At 41.6% G+C, this 17219-nt stretch overlaps 1 protein-coding gene across 1 annotated transcript; it reads right to left on the minus strand.

The window, feature by feature from the left end:
• Positions 1–167: 167 nt before the first annotated feature.
• SLC25A16 (solute carrier family 25 member 16) lies at positions 168–16713 on the minus strand. Its single transcript, XM_063164207.1, has 9 exons — positions 16620–16713; positions 15715–15807; positions 13485–13618; positions 11940–12003; positions 6069–6190; positions 5486–5552; positions 4640–4802; positions 3730–3798; positions 168–2250 (listed from the first exon to the last, which is right to left on the minus strand). Exons 1-9 carry the CDS (start codon positions 16711–16713, stop codon positions 2094–2096), a joined length of 963 nt encoding a protein of 320 aa, XP_063020277.1. The 3' UTR covers positions 168–2093.
• Positions 16714–17219: the final 506 nt, after the last annotated feature.

The raw sequence follows: 17219 nt of genomic DNA on the forward strand, positions 1-17219 counted from the left end.
TCTCTTTTTGAAGTTATCTAAAATCCAACAATTGTGGGAAGTCTCTAGGGAGAAAGTTGGACACAAGTGTTCTGAAATCAGAGCTTGTAAAAAATGTTTGCTGATAGATCTTAAAGTTGCATTCTCCAAGCATAACTGTGTAAATTCAGGAATCAGTATTAAAACACTTCCATACACTGTTAAATTTTATTTTGAAAAAGTAATTCTGAAAATACAGCACAGTTCCATCAAGCAGGTGTGTTTTTCACATTCAGACTCAAGAATTTAGGTGACACTTTTTATGTTCTCTTCCTCTCAGGCGTGAACATGCTGGGTTCTGCTTTATTCTGCCTTACAACTGCTTAACTTACCATGACACTCCTCAAACACACCCCTGGTAGTAGAATAAAGATGTAAAACTCCTAATTTAATAATTCCTAATAGTATTCACATGAAAAAGAACTGGCTTATTTATTCACACAGCAAATCAATGTAGAGAAAAGAAAGGCACTTCAGTTTTCTAATACAGTGGGTTTATCTCTGCTGCAAGAACTTTAAAATGTAAAAGCTCACTGTGATATTGGCTAGCTTTCCTTTTTGGGAAACTGAAGATCAGAAGAAAAAGCATATTTACTGTCACTTAATTGAGAATGACAATGTTGTGCATATTTACCTATTAGGGCAAACAGATCATTCCAGAAATATGTATTCTTCCTGGTAGCAACACACACAGATCACACAAGGACACTGGTTCAAAAATTTTAATAAAATATATCCAGATACATTTCATTCTCTGCCCATTGCTAAACTGTTAATTTCAAAGAAATATGAATTTTTAAGAAACGGGGGGAAAAATTGAGCCACAGAAGTTGGTATTGAATATATAACTGAAAATCCGATTTGTTAAATTTGTCAAAATTAAGCAAATCCGTCTTACCATCCAGCACTTAACATCACCATTTGCCAATTCTGAGAAGACACTAAAATATTTACAATAAATAAATAACTTACGTGAAGTAAATGCTTTACAGTTTCCTAAATCAAGTGAGTAAAATCAAGAGTACCAATCACGTATAAAATAACTCCTTGCGGAAAAGGCATCACAGGAGGAGGCCAACATGCAATAATCCATTGCACACCATGGCTTGGGGAGCAAACAGCACACACACACCTACAGAGGCCAACACAATCTTCATTTCCTTTTCTGTGTGAGGTTGCACGTGGTCCCTGTGCCTAAATAAGCAATTGCAGCAGCATGCAGTTTCTTTGGCACGGTGGTTTAAGGGAGGGAACACCTGTTTACACCAGCGAGTACTGGGATAGTACATACTCACAGCATACTCAGCCTTGAACACACCAAATCAAGAACATGCAGCTCCACAGAAAAGCTTTCTGAGATTAGCCCCACCACCTGCCACAAGGGGATCTTCTCTAGCACTCATGCCTGTGAATTTCCCCCCACTTGTATTTGTGTAGTACAGCATTTCTTAGAATGCAATGTACACCGAAATTTCCAAACTGCAAGCTGCCCAAAACTGCAGAGTACATCTTGCTGGTTGTGGCTGAAATGGCTGAAGATCCCTTGTGGGCAGCAATTCCTGTTCTTGCACACAGAACAATAAAAGGCTGCCTGAAGTGTGCTCTGCCCAGCTCAGCTTCTGCAGACCTGGCAAGGATCTGAGTGCCAAAATCACTGCGTTGTGTTCAAATCAGTTTATTCCATTCCATTTTTAAAGAACAAATGCCTAATTACTAGCTTCAAAGGCAGCATAGTCAGCAGCATATAACTCCTGGAATGGTGATAAAGCTAAATAACTAACAGCTTGGAGCTTGTGTAAAACATGGATCTCCAAAACTGTGCCACTCCTAAAATTCATCTAATGAAGACTAAAAGATCAAGTGCAAAAAAGTGTTCAGAGCTAGCTCGTGTTTATGTGGATGTGTCCCCCGGCTCTGACTCCAGGAAATCACCACATTTTGGCAAATAAAGGTGTCAGACACAGCAGGTCCGCAGTAACAGAGAGCTTTTTTTGTTAAACTTCAAGTCATTTATTCACCAGTATCATTTGAGGATCGATAGTGTAGTTGTACAGAAAAGTCTTTAAGACAAACGATCAGTTGAGGTGCAAGAATTGTTTCATGAGCTCATAGGTGGTGAAAGCCACGGCCTGGGAGGGGACGCAGCGGATGTAATTCAGGGAGAGCCCCCGGTAGAGCCCCCGTCGCACCCCGTGCTGCTGGTACACGTATCTCAGGGTCTGCACCATGGTACTGCCAAGGGAACAGCAGGGGCACACGGTCAGCACCAAAATCATCTTATTGCAACATTGACCTGGGTTTTAGGAGATCGTGGAGAAAAACCCACGGCATCCCACACAGCAAAGCCACACGGGACCAAAAAGCCACACATAGGACTAAAGTGACAACCTGCACTTCCACAAGAAATTTAAGCCCAAGAGCTGGGAATTAAAAAGAGGATGGTGCAGTCCCAGCTAAACAAGTGTTGGTCAGAAAACACCTGCCCTACAAGATCTATTACAGTGTTTTCCACCAGAATGGCTCCACACATTCTCTTGCCTAACTGGCAGGGAAGAGCAGAGAAGCATAAATTCCTTGTACAAATAATAATCTTAGAACATAATATTTTACCTTTTTAAAGGCAGAAATTGCACTGTATGTACAAAGAGAACTTTCTTCACATACTTGTATGGAAACTAAGCAGACATGAAATGGAAAGCACCTGAAGTGCTTGGTATTCCCATGTTACTGCAGACAGGGCTCCTGGAGAGCACCTTCCCTATGTTCCAAAGCTTCCAGACTTCCTGCCTGCTTTATCCTCTCACCCTCTAAAGACAGACCTGTGCCTCTCCTTCAGAGCACAGCTCTCTGTATGGTCACAACAAAACTGTTAAATGGACAAGCCTCAGCTCTGTAAAAGGAGTCCTCACAAGTGCAACAAGTAAAACCCTGAGAACAATGAACACGTTTTTATTTAAAAATCATCAGGAGTGGAAAATAACCAAGAAAAACAAAAAGGCTGGTGAAGAAAACAGAACAGAACCTTCACAGTTAAGCAACACTGAGGTTGTTTGTGAAAGGTCGCCCAGGCTGCTCTTGGTAGGATCCAACCTTCCACTCAGGAGATTCCCAGTGAATTGCACTGGGTTCAGACTTACACAATTCCACAAGATTGAAACTAACCAAGAGAAAACTGTCCCAGAATATGGAATTAGATTGGGACAATTTGAAATTCAGAAAGTTGCTTGAGATGACAGTTGATTTAACATTATGATTTCTACGTTATTATGGTGCTTCCACTTCTACTGGAGGAACCTCAACAATGTGTAGGGTGTAGGAGGGCAAAAAGCTCAAATAAAATTTTATTATGCAAAATCATCTTATGGAACAGATTCTGCACCATTAAAATACACTCTGAAACTACTTCATTTCAGTAGAAGCATTCAGAGAGCTTGCTGATACTAAAGGTAGCACAAGTTGCATTAAAATACAAAAACCTATTTTACCAGTAGAGATACAGGATTACTAACAGGGGTGCCATTGTTATTTCAGGTATTTCTTAAGCCCAGATTGAGAGTGGTAACTTTTGTCTGCAGGGAAACTTCTTTATTAAAAGAATTAAGAAAACATAATAGTTCAGGGGGTGGGGGTGGCTGTTTTCAAGTTTGAAATTGAGAGCTGACCTTAGCTCAGACACGAAGAAGTCAGAGCAGATGAAGAGGAAATACTCACAGGCACTTGTCAGAGTCCGGCAGAACCGCTCCCAGCTGCATCCGCCTCCGAGTCACATCCAGGGGATACCTGCACGGGGGACAGCAGGGACAGCTGCTGCAATGTGCTTAAACAGGAAAACAAACCCACGGGCAGCCTCCCAGCTCTGCTTGCACTGAGCCAGGAATGCAGCTCAGACTCTCAGCACTGCTGAAAGCTCTCCACAAAGGGAGACTCCCCTTACACAACCAGCAAACCAGAGCTCTTAATGCATTCCATTTGGCACTAGTAAGGAAGAGACATGAAGATCAGATGAGAGTAAAAAAGAGTCTGTAAAGTGCTGAAGGGAGAAGACACCTGCATTGAAAATAAAATTAACAGCTTAAAGATGAGCAGGCAGTGATATTTACAATGCAGTGATGTAGGGGAAAATCCATGCTGTGTAAGTCCATGAAATTAACTTATTTTATGGACAAAATAAAATAGAACAAGGACAGGGTGAGAAAGGAAAAAGCAAGCAAAGTAATAAAAATGCCAAATACAATATCAAAGACTTGAATGGTTTTGGCTTTTTCTTTAATCCTATGGTTTCACAGGTTACATAGGTTTGAAGGTAAATTGGAATCATAAAGTTCTGCAAATTATGTTCAGGGTCAAAATTTTTTAGCTTTCCAAACAAGGCAAGAAACAAAATTGTTACTAAAGAAGATTCCAGTGGATTTTAAGAGATTTGCCTGGATTTGTTTAATTGACTCACCGGATAACTCTTAAAAGACCCCGAAGATTAAATGGGTATTTAGTAAGTGAAACAACAGGAAACGCCTGCATTTCAGTATTTGATTAACTTAAAAACCTTACTGATAATTGTGTCAGAGCAAAGTTTCTTTAGCCTGAAGGGGTGCAGAGAGGAAACAGCCCCATCCCCACTTACGACACGGTCTGAGCGATGGCCCCGGCTACGCCCCCACACAGCAGGTTCACGTGAGTTCTCAACACCAGCACCTCGGGGTTATCCAGCGAGGGCCGGCCAAGCAGCTGAGGGGCCTGGGCAAGCCCAATGCTCTTCAAGGTACCAAAGGTAAAAAAGGAAAAACCTGAAAGGAAATTTCACGTTATGTACTTGCAGTAAAAAGTATCATCATAAACAGAAAGCTGCATTTACAAAATGAAACTATTTCACAGTTCTTTTGGAAGTTTTTTCTTATGCAGAAAAACAGAGAAACAATATTTTGAACTTCTACAGAAACTTCTGTCCAAATGGATTTGTGTTTATACATAATGCTACAAGAACACTTGAAATAAGCTAGACTGTGAGTTTTAAGGTACTGGATTGCTGTCAAGAATCAAAGAATTGGTGCTGAGAATTGCTCCTGAGAGCTTCCTCAGTGAGGGCCGTGTCTCAGCCTTTCCAAACGAGGGTATGTGAGCCGGGCTGCTCGGTTCCACACGCGGGAGCGTTTACAGAAAAGCCACCAGGAGAGGGAGCCAAGGAGGCTCCGAGGCCGCATTCCCAGAGCCGCCGAGGATCGATCTCCCTGCTGGAGAGAAACAGCCTCCTTGGGGAAACTGGGAATACAACACAACCACTGCTTTACCTTGCTCACTCTCAGCTCCAAACTGCAGAAAAGCCAGGCTTTGACTGGTGAAGACACGTTTTAAGGAGCATCACTGAAGATGATCTGGACAGAAGCTAATTAACTGGGTGTGCAAATATATTAAACAAATTTAGAAGTGCGCAGAACTGCTGAAGGACTGGCACGTCCTGGTTTTAACTTACCCGCATACGGTGCCATTCCCACCACAGTTGGCATCAGCCCTCTGTAGAAGCCACTCAAACCACCTTCCTTTGAAAGGAAAAGGAGCCTTTGTAGCAGGAAACACAAGTGTCCTGAGTCCCCCCTGCTCATCCAGACTCCCATGACAGCAATCTCCCCAGCACCAGCCACTACCAAGGAGCTCGTGTCACATTCTGCCTCCTGTGCCTGAGGAACTGGAGGGACAACTGCCCGGCTCCAGAGGAGATAAGCAAAAAGCAAGGCAAAAAATCTACCCCCAACATTGGAACTGGGAACATTTATGCATTATACACAGCCCTCCTCCCCAAATCTGTTTGGGAACATCACTACCTTTCTTGGAAAGCAGCTTCTCTGCTGTTTCTGACCTCCCACGTACAGGAGCCTGAGCTACAGCTCAGCAGCCTAAGGCAAAAGCAGCATCCAAAGAACTTTTTACATTAAAAAATCCCAAGTGCACACAATGAAGTCACTTATTTCACACTAAGCCATTATGTTCTATGAAGTGCAACATTATTTAAGAGCATACTTTGCTTTTTCAGAACTGAAGATGAAAAGAAAAAATACCTTTGTGTAAATCATCTTGAATGCATGGATAATTCCCATGTACTTGTGTTCCCCTTTTACTTGGAACGCCAGGCGAACTCTAACCATATCAAGAGGGTAAGTACAAATCACTGCTGTAATACCTTTATTAAAAACAAAAACAAAACAGGCAAACAAAACTCACCTACACCTTAGCTGATTCTAGGATTACTTTGAGAAGTAGAATTTCCTTTTCTGGCAGTGAATACAATAGCATGTACAAAGTATTTTGTTACAGAAACACTTACAGTCACTTACAATCAGTAAACAGGAACACCAACTCCAGCAACACACAAAGGATGTGTTTGTACTTGGTGGTCACTGAAGCAGCACACCTCACCTAAGCCTGGATTTCCCAGCATTTCTGGGCCTGACTGTATTCACCACAGCTCATAAGAACCAGGCTGGTTAAGTACATCAGCTTTACTGGATTGCAACCATGAAACCTAATCCTACCATACTAAAAAAACACCTCAAACCACCAAATTTACATCTTGTATTCCAAACAGGCTCTGTCAGAATTTGGTGTCATTATTGAGTATAGATACATGTATCTATCTACTCTGTCTGAAAATGTGAAACATATCCTAATGACACACTAAATCATTCTAATTACATCTAAAATAGAGCCAGGCTCATACTGATGAGAAGTACTTAACTGTGTGGCATTACTGCATTTTAATAGCTCATGTTACATCAGCACTTCTGTTTTAAAACTGAGCAGAAAAGTTTTCTGGACTTAAGATGCAAAATAAAAGGAAAAAAAAAATCAAATCTTAGAACTAATCCAGTTAGGAGCTGCTTCAGAACAGCTGAAATGCTGAGCAGCTTGCAGTTCTGGAAGCACAACTCCAGCACAGAAAAGAACAATTCTAACACTTGCCTGAGTAACTAATTCCTTCCAGGTAGGTATTGAGGCAAACCACTCCATGGCTGACAGAGTCTTTGGAAGGAATAGTTAAAACTCTTCACTAACAACAGTGGTCATTTTCTGATGGTACACCACAGTCACCAAAAAAAACCCAAAAAACCCCACCAGAGAACCAAAATCAAACAAAAAAAATTCTAGGGAAAGGCAGAAAAGAAAGTAAAAACCTTTGTAATTGGCACTGTTTTCTAGAAACTGCTCTGATTTAGCCAAATGGAGCTTTTTAAATTGGTCCTAGAGAAGATAAGTACACTTTTGGTGGAAAGAAAATTGTCACGTGTTTTTGTCAGGAAAATGTCACTTCCTTTTAAGTCTTAATAGTTTCTTAATGACACCTCTTTTTGTGGGTGTATCATCTCCCCTCCTTTCCACAAGGCCAACACAAATCCATAACAGGGGGAACAGAAAAACAACACAAACCAATAACAAAATCCAAATGCAACACAGCCCCTGCCGACAAGCTCTGCTTAACTTTTATGCCTGGAGTTAAAAAATAAACCAAAAACCAAAAAAACACTGCTCTGATAAACTGAATGATCTGAAAGTTATCAGGATTACATGGTGAGATAAAAACACTCTAAGTAAGCTATCCAAAAATCTGACACTGGTCAGCTCTCAGTTGGGAACCAACTTTGTGGGACTCTGGATTATCCCATCAGTAATTCATTTTAGAAGAATAAAACACCTCTTTTGGAGATTTTGGAAAGTCCTCTGAACAAAAAGCAGACATCTGCAGTTTATTTCTGAGGTTCTCTCACCCACAGGATTCAAAAGTTGGAAGCTGCAAAACACTAAAGCAACTTCAAGACTGCTTCCACTGACATACATGAAATGCAGGCCCTCAGTCTAGAGCCCTTCCCCAATGGCTTCCCTGAGATATCCAGAAATATCATCAAATAGATCAATTCAAACAGTTTAAAACAAATTAAGGGAGGGGTAAAGCACTTTTACAGAGCTTAAGAGGGAACAGGGAAGCCATCCCATTTCAGAAAAGAGACTTTACCCCCTCTTCTCTTTCCAGTCCTGCACTGAAATCCATCCAGGCACTTCCTCTGAACAAAGGCTAGCAACAGACCAAGCAGGAGCTTGGGGAATGCACTCTTTAGTGAGCACACTCTGAAAACAGCACAATTTAAAAAAAACAACACAGATGAACGGTATGTAGAGTGAGGATTTAAATAGAAACTTGTAAATATATTTTCTTAAAGTCCTCTAGCTATGAATTTTTGAAAAACAAATGAAAGTAAAAGGGGATTTGGGACACGAGCCACAATATATGGTGTCTTGTAGCAGCTAGGACAGGCATGTTCCTGCTTTACTGTTCATCCAAGGAAAATGCACACACAAGGGCTCAGGATGGCTTTTGGGGCTCAGGAGAGACACTGTCCTTTCCAAGAGGAAGGGAGCCAGCTGTGGGACACAAAGTCATTGTGGTGAAGCCTACAAAATCACTCATCTCTGCTCCTTCAATAGTGCCTTATGAGAAGCCAGACCTCAGCACCTTAAGGCTCAGTCCCAGGCTTGAAAAAGCCAAGTCTGTCCCCACCAATGGTAGCTAAGCCAAAAATCTCTGCTGGGGAGGTGAAACAGGACAGATTGAATGTGCACCAGCAGTTCAGAGACACACACTGCCTTTGGCACTGCTCTGAAATAACCTGAAGAGGGGAATGCAGCTCCTCCCTTCACAGAGCCACCTCCTCACTGCCAGTGCTGACCCAGCAGCCAGGGAAAGGCCCTCCTCCACTTCCCACCTTGTCCCCAAGCACCTCTGGCCATCCTGGGGACAGGACACTGGGTCACACAGACTAAAGACACTGAAGCACATTGGGCTGTCCTTGATTCCCTCCCAGGCTTTGGCAGCTCACAATGAGATTAGCTCCACAGGGATTCATCTGTCTCCCAGTTTCAGTGCTGTCCCTCTGTTCTTAGTAAACTTCTTTGGAAATAAAAATAAAAACCTATCTGGAGCAAGAAAAACCCACAAGTGAAATACATTTACATTGCAAACACAGCTGGTGTGCAAGTTTTTATTATTTCTGTATCATGCTCTTTGTACCATATCAGGAGCCCCAGAGATGAAATTAAGCACTGCCAGGAGATTCAGAGGAATAAAGTTCAAAAGTGATAAGCACAAGACACAGCCTTGAACTGCAGATTTGCTCCTTAGCTAATGTAAAGATTAAATTATCCAAGTAGCATCTTCTGAACAAAACAAAGCTTCAGAAACAACAAACACAGAAACTGCTGATGAAAAAAATATTAATCAGGTTAAAGAATGCCTCATTTATCAGTCCTAATATTTCTTTGTGCCAAATAAATAATAATTCTGTTTCCTTCCATAGCATATGTGAAGAACTAGACCAGATTTTTTAAAAATGCCAACTGAAGTGGGTAACTGTTAATTACATAGTATTTAAAATGGAGACAGCCAACATCCTCCCAGACAGTGCTAGGTCAGTACTATTTTCAATCACTTTTAGTAAAAGTAAAAAGCTAGAACCAAAAGCATACTTTCTGTAGTAGTTTAATGGGACTTGAGTTTATTCTAGATAACATCTAGTCTTTTTTGGCCTTGTTATTTTGAAGTTAATCAAGTGCAAAAGAGGAAATACACATTTCTATGTTTTGATTTGGATTTTTTATTAGAAAACTTTAAAAATTAATTTATAAAATCATTCTGTGATGTTTTGTTTAATGTTACTTGTTCATTTTTGATGTTATTTGATAATTTTCTTTCCTAAACCCAACCAACCTCTATGATTTCTCTTCTGCCCAGCTCTCTTTCCTTAAAAGAAGCTATACCCTACTTATCTGTTAATGAAGTGTTACAGCTGAAATTTGAATCACACAAGACTCAGGAAATTCAGAGTTAGAGTTTCCACAGTAATTTTAACTGGGTCTCCTTAAATGTAAGCATTACAATAGGCTTTTATTTCCTCTCCCTCCACTGCCCCCATCCTCACTGCCTTGTTTTCCCTGTGGATATGCTTTTGATCCTGTTTATCACTTACAGAAGACACTTCAGTGTTTCCCACCACTTGGAGCTGACTCAGCTCTGTTGAGCACCAGTCTGGTTGGAAACACTGGCATGAACAAGATTTGAGTTTGGTGGGTGAAAGCAGACAGTGAAAGCTGCCAGCTGCCTGGCTGGATGCTGCAGGGGGAACAAAAAGCCCAGAGAAATACAGGTTATTTATCTCAACTCAATCCTGCACCCATGGAACTGTGAATGCCCTGTGCACCAGCACATCACCTCCTTTAGTGCCAGTGTGCCATCCTTTACTGCAGCCAGCACAGGAGGGAGAGCAAGAAGTATTACCAATTGCTTTCAAGTCTTCTCTGTTTTGTTTGCAAACCAAGAAAACTTCTGTACCAGATTTCAAACTCTGCTCTTCTAGTGCCTCCTTCACCCCCTCATCTCCTTGATATACTTCAGATAAACCCTCTGCCTCTTATCATCTAAACAACACCCCAAGAAGCAGAATGCCACCTAGAAAACAAATACATGGGACACTGTATAAATACTTGACTGCTGTGTTCATCTCACCCCCAAGTCAAGCTCAGCTCCTCACTTTTTGGGCTCTAAAAATGAAACTACTGAGTCTATGGCACTTAAACACACTTCATAAAGCAGATTGTGCTTGCCAGATAGCACTGTACATTGATTTATTTCTGTTATTCTAACCACACAAACCAGATTTAAGCAGTAAGGTGCTTACAACAATGCCAGATGCTATTCATTTATTTATGGGAAGAATTGCACCCCATCCAACACTGACAGGTTAGGCTGATTATTCAGTGTTTTCACAGTGCCTCCCAGTCAGGTTCCCAGTCTCTGACAAAGCTCCTGGAAAAGCTAATAATAATGATAATAATAATCATCATCATCATCTTTGGAGGGGAGAAGTATATTGTAAAATGTTCCTTAGGACAGTTAGAGCCAGGGGAAAGGAAAAAAAGGAAGGAAAGAATAACATCTATGGATCTAGGGGCTTTTTTGACTTTTCAGATAGAAAGCCAGCCAAATTCTGGAACATACCTTAGCAAACAGGCTTTGTTAGTTTTTAGGACTCTTCTCACTGTTTAATTTCGTTCTTTCCTCTGATGCCACACAAACTCTGAATATTTTAATGAGATTTTCCTAGTTTAACTGAAGGTAGTATTAAAAAATCCCATTTTTTTTCCAAAAGCAGCTAAACATCAATACCTGTGACTATTTGAGGACTGTCACTAGGCAGTTCTTAGCCTATTTTACAAAGGAAAAGCACATGAAGAATCACTTCAGTTAAAGCTCAGCTCACTATTACTCACCTTGCCCTGTTTTTTTCTTAGCTACATTTGACTCAATGACTAGCAAGAGGAAAACAAATAAATAATCATACTATACACTGGCAGTTTGCTGATAGGTTTTTCTGCTGCTACTGCACTAATTAATAAATGAGAGATTTTAACATTCACGAATATGACCTAAAGAGCATCATGAAAATCCTGCATGGAAAAGTACAGACATTTCTGGCAAATCCAAAGAAAATTCTCATTTGAGAAGCCACAAATCTCCCTATTTCTGTGGGCTTATATTCAACCTAGCAGCAGTGGCAGAGAGGCTGATGAGCTAATTCTACCAGAACCTGCAGCTTTGTACTTCATATTGATCACACTGGTTTTTACACTTGTTAATACAAGACTATTAAAAAACTGTGCTTCATAACATAGCACAGAATTCACAGCTTGCACAAACATTTTTTAAAGAGTACTCTTAGACAAACAGATTTCAATTAGGCAACCACATTAAATTAACCATTTACTAGTATATTTGCTTAATCCAAATGTGCAGGAGTTTGACCCAACCCCACAGGAAATGATGCTCTGAAGGAATATTAACTGTGAGCCAAAGGCATGTCTGAAATGCAAGCACAAACCCTTACCTGCCATGGATCCAGCCATCAATCGATGCACGTGCCCAGAAATACCAAGCTGTTTCTTTATTACCTGCACAACATGGAACAGTGTCAGTAATCAGGTATCAGAAAACAAAGCAAAGCACAGCACAAAGCTCATTAGCACATTAGTGCAAACTCTGCAGCAGCTCCCAAGAAGTTTACAATGCTATAAATTCAATCCAGAACATTTAATTACTGTTAGAATTTTTTAACACTGTTTCCACTGCTGCCGTTCCCAATTTCTTATTAAAAACATCAAAGTACTAAGAATCTACTAACAAAGCAAAACAGTAAGTTGAAAGTATTTGTACTATTCACTTCAGAAATTAGATTAATTGTTTATTTAGTTATCATTAATATGTGTTAAACAAGGCAAACTTAGTATATAGAGAGCAAAGGACACTGAACAAAATTGAAAAGTAAGAAGAGTCAATTTTTCTTACATGCACATCATGTGAAATACTCCCATAAAGATTTTAACTGGATTAAAAGAAAAGGAAAAAAAGAAAAAGGAAAGAAAAAAAAGGAGAAATAAAAAAGAAGAGAAAAAGGACAACATTTCAGAGTAAGTTAATTACAGCCTGGAAGGAAGTTAGAAATTACCTTCCAGGCTTTTTATCAAATAACTGAGACTTTCTGCTATGAAGATCATTAGTATCCTCCCCCTTTAGGAATTAATTTTCTTTTACATATCCATGCAAAATATTGTGAAGGCTTCTGGTCAATTAATTGATAAAAGAAAGAGCTACGATGCTAACTGGGTTCTTGAAATTGCAGATTCATAAATCATTTCAATTACAAAGCATGGCATGCAGTCTTTTATTCCACATAACATAAAATATGTACAGATCAACAGCATTCATGATTACAGCACAAAGAAAAGAACCTACAAAACCAATTACAGCAACTTCTTTGTATCGGTCTTCTGAAATTTGCTCTTAGGGAAGGGAATCACAATTTCAATCCCATTGTCCTCAGTAAATATTGTACCATTTCCTTGGCTGGGTACTAAATCTGACCTTTCAAACGTGAAACTTCTCCTTGCTAATAGCTAAATGGTATTTTTTACTACAAACAGCAATGTTTAAAATATGTTCATGCTAACAACTGACCTCCATGAGATGCTGCAAAGATTTCTTATGAAAGAGTAAATGCAGGAAAACAGAAAAGAATTGACAAATTTTAGGGCTTCAGAACCCTGAAATCAGCATTTTTATCTTCAAGGTCATTTTTATCTACAGCCTGACATAATAATGTCATATCCAGCAGACCTTTCAAGTTTAAGTCCTTTCATCCATGAAGCACTAGAAATCCCAAATAAATACAATAATGTTTCATTCTACATTTTTTTGCTACATTATTCACAAAGGGCTATCTCATAGCAATACAAATAGCAGTAGACTTTAAATTACCTTTTGTTTCCATTAAAGAAAGGGTATTATTCTCAGCAATACAAATATTTAGAAATCAGTCTGTACTCATTCAGGCAGGGAAAAACAAAAAGAAAAGGAAAATGATAAATTCAGCTACCTTTTTATATTGGTCAAATGCCATGAACTGAATAGCGCCATAGGGAAAGATCCTGATCATCATCGCCCCATTTCCTTTGTACAGCCCAAGGTACCCTTCCTTTTTGGGGACAGCACACAACGTAGAAAATACTCCTGCAGCAATACAAAAAAAGGTGTTTAACACTCTGGGGAAGGAAACCAAAAATCAAGGAAGTGCTGCTGTGAAGAAAGTAAGCACATAAAGCTGAGGCTGCATGATGCTGCTCAGGTAAAGTGGAAAATCCACTTTCACTGCCCAAACACTGCCGGAGGGGAGAGCCTTCAGGTGAAGCTGGATCAGTTTTCTCCTCTCCCAGACTCAGGGAAGCTCTGCAGGGAGGCCCCAGGACCTGCCTGGACTGTGAGCAAGGCTCCTGCAGATGCCAACACCCACCCACAGCGGCCTAAGGCCAGCAGCACAGGGGGAAACTGCCTGACTTGCAGTTCAACTCTAAACAAATAAATAAATAATGCTTTAAAGGCTAAAACCATGGCAAAATGACATTGCTACATGCTAAATTACAGATTAAATGCCATCACTGAGGAAATCAAATACAATTATTGAAGACTCTCATTACTTACAACTTAATCATCTCACACTTTATCTCAGAGTTGTTGCAACAAGAAGCAATCCTACTTTTAATCGGTGGGAAATAATGCAACATCACACAGAGTTTGGACAAAACCTATAGTTTTACTGGAAACATTAGCTATGTACAGTTGCTATCAAATTCACTTTTTAGTTTGATTCAATAAAAGAATTATCTGTGATAATCAAACAGTTTTAATTCCTATGCGACTACTAAATAAAAACCGAAAATGAAAATTATTCTTGCTTTCAGGCAGGAAGAAGAGAGTGGCTGACAAACTTTCATTTGAAATTTAAACAAAACAAGTATCTATTAGTTTCTAGGATTCTAAGAACATGAATAGATTAGTGCACCTTTCTACTATATCATTATATACTTACTATAGCATTGTATATTAAGATATTATTACATATTTAGTAGCAAATTTACTTTTAAGATGTCATGCTCATTACCTGCCTCTGAACTTACTTATGCCAAGACCAGAATTTCTCTCTATGCTGCAATGATGAGCTACTGTTTCTATTTCCTAGAACAGTGAGACCCACAAGCTCCACAATGCAAAGGTGTAAAAACACACAGGGAGGACTTGGATGAACAGAACCACGGTGTCTCTGCACTTACAGGTACCTCATCCACATAATTCTCCTTTTTTCCTACTTGTAACATGCACACACATTCAAGTCAGACACAGTTCAGATAATCAGCATCATACCTGACTCCCAAAATAGGGAAGAACATAAGATTTTACTTGCCAACCATGGCACAATACAAAGCAAATTGAAGATTTAAAATCCCAGTCAAACCAATTCTTTCACCTTTCAATTCATTGACTTGAGTGTATACTTGTGTCTGTGTTACTAAAACACATTGTTTGTGTTTCCCTTTTTGCCACAGCAAATATATTTATCCACTGAATTTTATGATTTAGCAATGATTTATTTTTCCAACTTTTAAAAATATTATCTTTAGTGGCTAAGTTAATAACAAGTTCAGTTACATGCAAAATTAGCCAAGTCAAAATATTTTTTCCCTCTGAGAATTGCAACACTTAAACTTTGGAGCAAAAGTTATGCCACATTTCAGTAACGTCTGACATAAATGGCTCACACACCCTGCACAAGAGGGCACTGTTCGAGCCCGCAGGGAACAGCGGTGCACACGTGAGTTTGCTCTCACCATGATGCAACACAGATGCCGAGCACACATCAGCTGCACCTCCCAGCCGGCACAAACGCTCTGCTCGGTGCAGTTCCCAGCAGCCAGGCCTGTCTGAGCTGCAGGGGTCCCCGCAGGACAGTTCCCACCGAAAGCATCCAAGCCTTGGAGCTGTCATTGCCAATCTCCTGCTGCCTGCTGCAAACAGAAGATCGAGCCTAGCTCTTACATGCCTTATTGAGGATTGTTCTGACATCTCAAACTCTAACACATCCATTGATACCACAGCTTACACATGGCTTTGTTTGTCTTCTCAAACGGTAACAAAACATGGCACACAGCCTGACCAGACAGATACAGCCTCCTGTCTGATGAGCACCTTTTTTATCAGCCTCATCGCTGAATAAATTAATACACCCAAACCACACACACTGCATTTCAAACCAAAATTAGCAGCCATCTTACCTAGGTGTTTGTAGTGGTGGTTATGAGCTTGCAGCAAAATCTTTACTCGATCCAGTGGTGCAGTGGTTGTTTTGGCACAACATCCTGCGACACCTTTCCAGGGGAGAAACAGAAGAGTGACAGGATGAAAAAAGTTCTTTAGATCAGCAGTTAAATAAGGGCTTTTTCTAAGGTAGCTAACTCAATCAGGAACTGCAAAAAGCCCCAATGACAAGTAAACAGCTTCCAGTAGATGCTACAAAGCCCCTAAAGCCTTAGTGAAACATTTAAGCTGCTTTTCCTGTTTACAAAAACCCAGGCCACTGTCCGTCTCCGCTGCTAAGGTCATTGCAGGAGGAACTTTCCTGAAAGTTACTCAAGAGTTTTCCATCCTATTTCCTCCTTCCCTTTGCGGGAAACAGCCCTTGCCGGTGTTCCCAAGGAGGTGGGTACGTGTCTGCCGTGTACCCTGTGCTACTTCAGATCCAACAGAGAGTGCGGCATGATGGAAAAACTGTAAATAAACACAACCTTCCCCTACCCCCAGCAAATCAGTCACCTGAGACAACACCTTACAGAGCAAACAGGCTTTGTCTCTATAAGGTCATCAATGTGGCAGTATGTTTGCCAGGCTGTCTCGCCCCTTCACAGCACCTTCATCTTGGGAACAGCAGCCTCAGCAGTGTGAGGACAGGGATAATCCGCCCTCCCCGAGCAGCCTAACGAGGGTTCGGGCTCCGGGATCATTTCATTGCGGCTGGCCGGGGCTCCGAGCTGGGTCTGACACACGCGCGAGTCCCGGGCGCGCACCGCGCCACTCCATAGGGGAAAAAGGAGAAGCGAGCTCCGTGCTGCCCCAGGGGACCAGACCGGGCGGCGGTTCCACGGGCACAGCGGCAGTCCCCGCCCGGGGCACGGGCACCCACCTCCGGCGATGAAGGAGCGCAGCCAGTAGAAGTCTCGGCGCGCCGCGGCCGGGGGCAGCGCGGCTCCGGGCCCCGCCGCCGCCGGGGAAGCCATGGGGCAGGGCCGGGCCGGCTCCCTCGGGCAGGCGGCGGCTCCCTCAGGCGGCGGCGGCCGGCGCTCGGGGCAGCGCGGAGCCCCCGCCGCGCCGCAGGGGCGGAGCTGGAGCTCGGGCCGGGCCCTGCCAAGCCGCGGCGCCTGCGGATCGCGTCAGCCGGGCCGGGCCGGACCGGGCCGCCCCTTCAGCGGGCCGGGGAAAGGCCGGGAGCCCCGCCGGAGCCCGCCCTGTACCTGCTCGGGGCACCGTGCGACGTGGGAGCCCTTTGGTAGTGCCCCGGGAACAGCCACCCGCCCACTTCACCAACAAATACCTGTATTTACACCTATGGGCGCGCATAACCAAAACAGCTCTAATTAGACTGAACTGTAAAATGCATCGATTTCTTTTTAGCCATTTAAATGGCTACTTAAACTTCGGGCTAGAATATGAATATTTCTTTTGTCTACAGTTCTGGTTTCATACCCAGAAAAAAAAAAAAAAAAGTCAGTATGATTATTTATAT

Source organism: Melospiza melodia, chromosome 9, assembly GCF_035770615.1.
Source record: "Melospiza melodia melodia isolate bMelMel2 chromosome 9, bMelMel2.pri, whole genome shotgun sequence".
Taxonomy (NCBI): domain Eukaryota; kingdom Metazoa; phylum Chordata; class Aves; order Passeriformes; family Passerellidae; genus Melospiza; species Melospiza melodia.

Excerpts from the sequence above, each read along its gene's own strand:
- SLC25A16 (XM_063164207.1), bottom strand. The coding sequence starts at position 16,713 with ATGGCTTCCCCGGCGGCGGCGGGGCCCGGAGCCGCGCTGCCCCCGGCC. Across the intron at positions 15,808-16,619 it reads GCGCTCCTTCATCGCCGGAG|GTGTCGCAGGATGTTGTGCC; the intron begins GTGGGTGCCCGT and ends TCCCCTGGAAAG. Across the intron at positions 3,799-4,639 it reads GCCATCGCTCAGACCGTGTC|GTATCCCCTGGATGTGACTC; the intron begins GTAAGTGGGGAT and ends TCCCCCGTGCAG.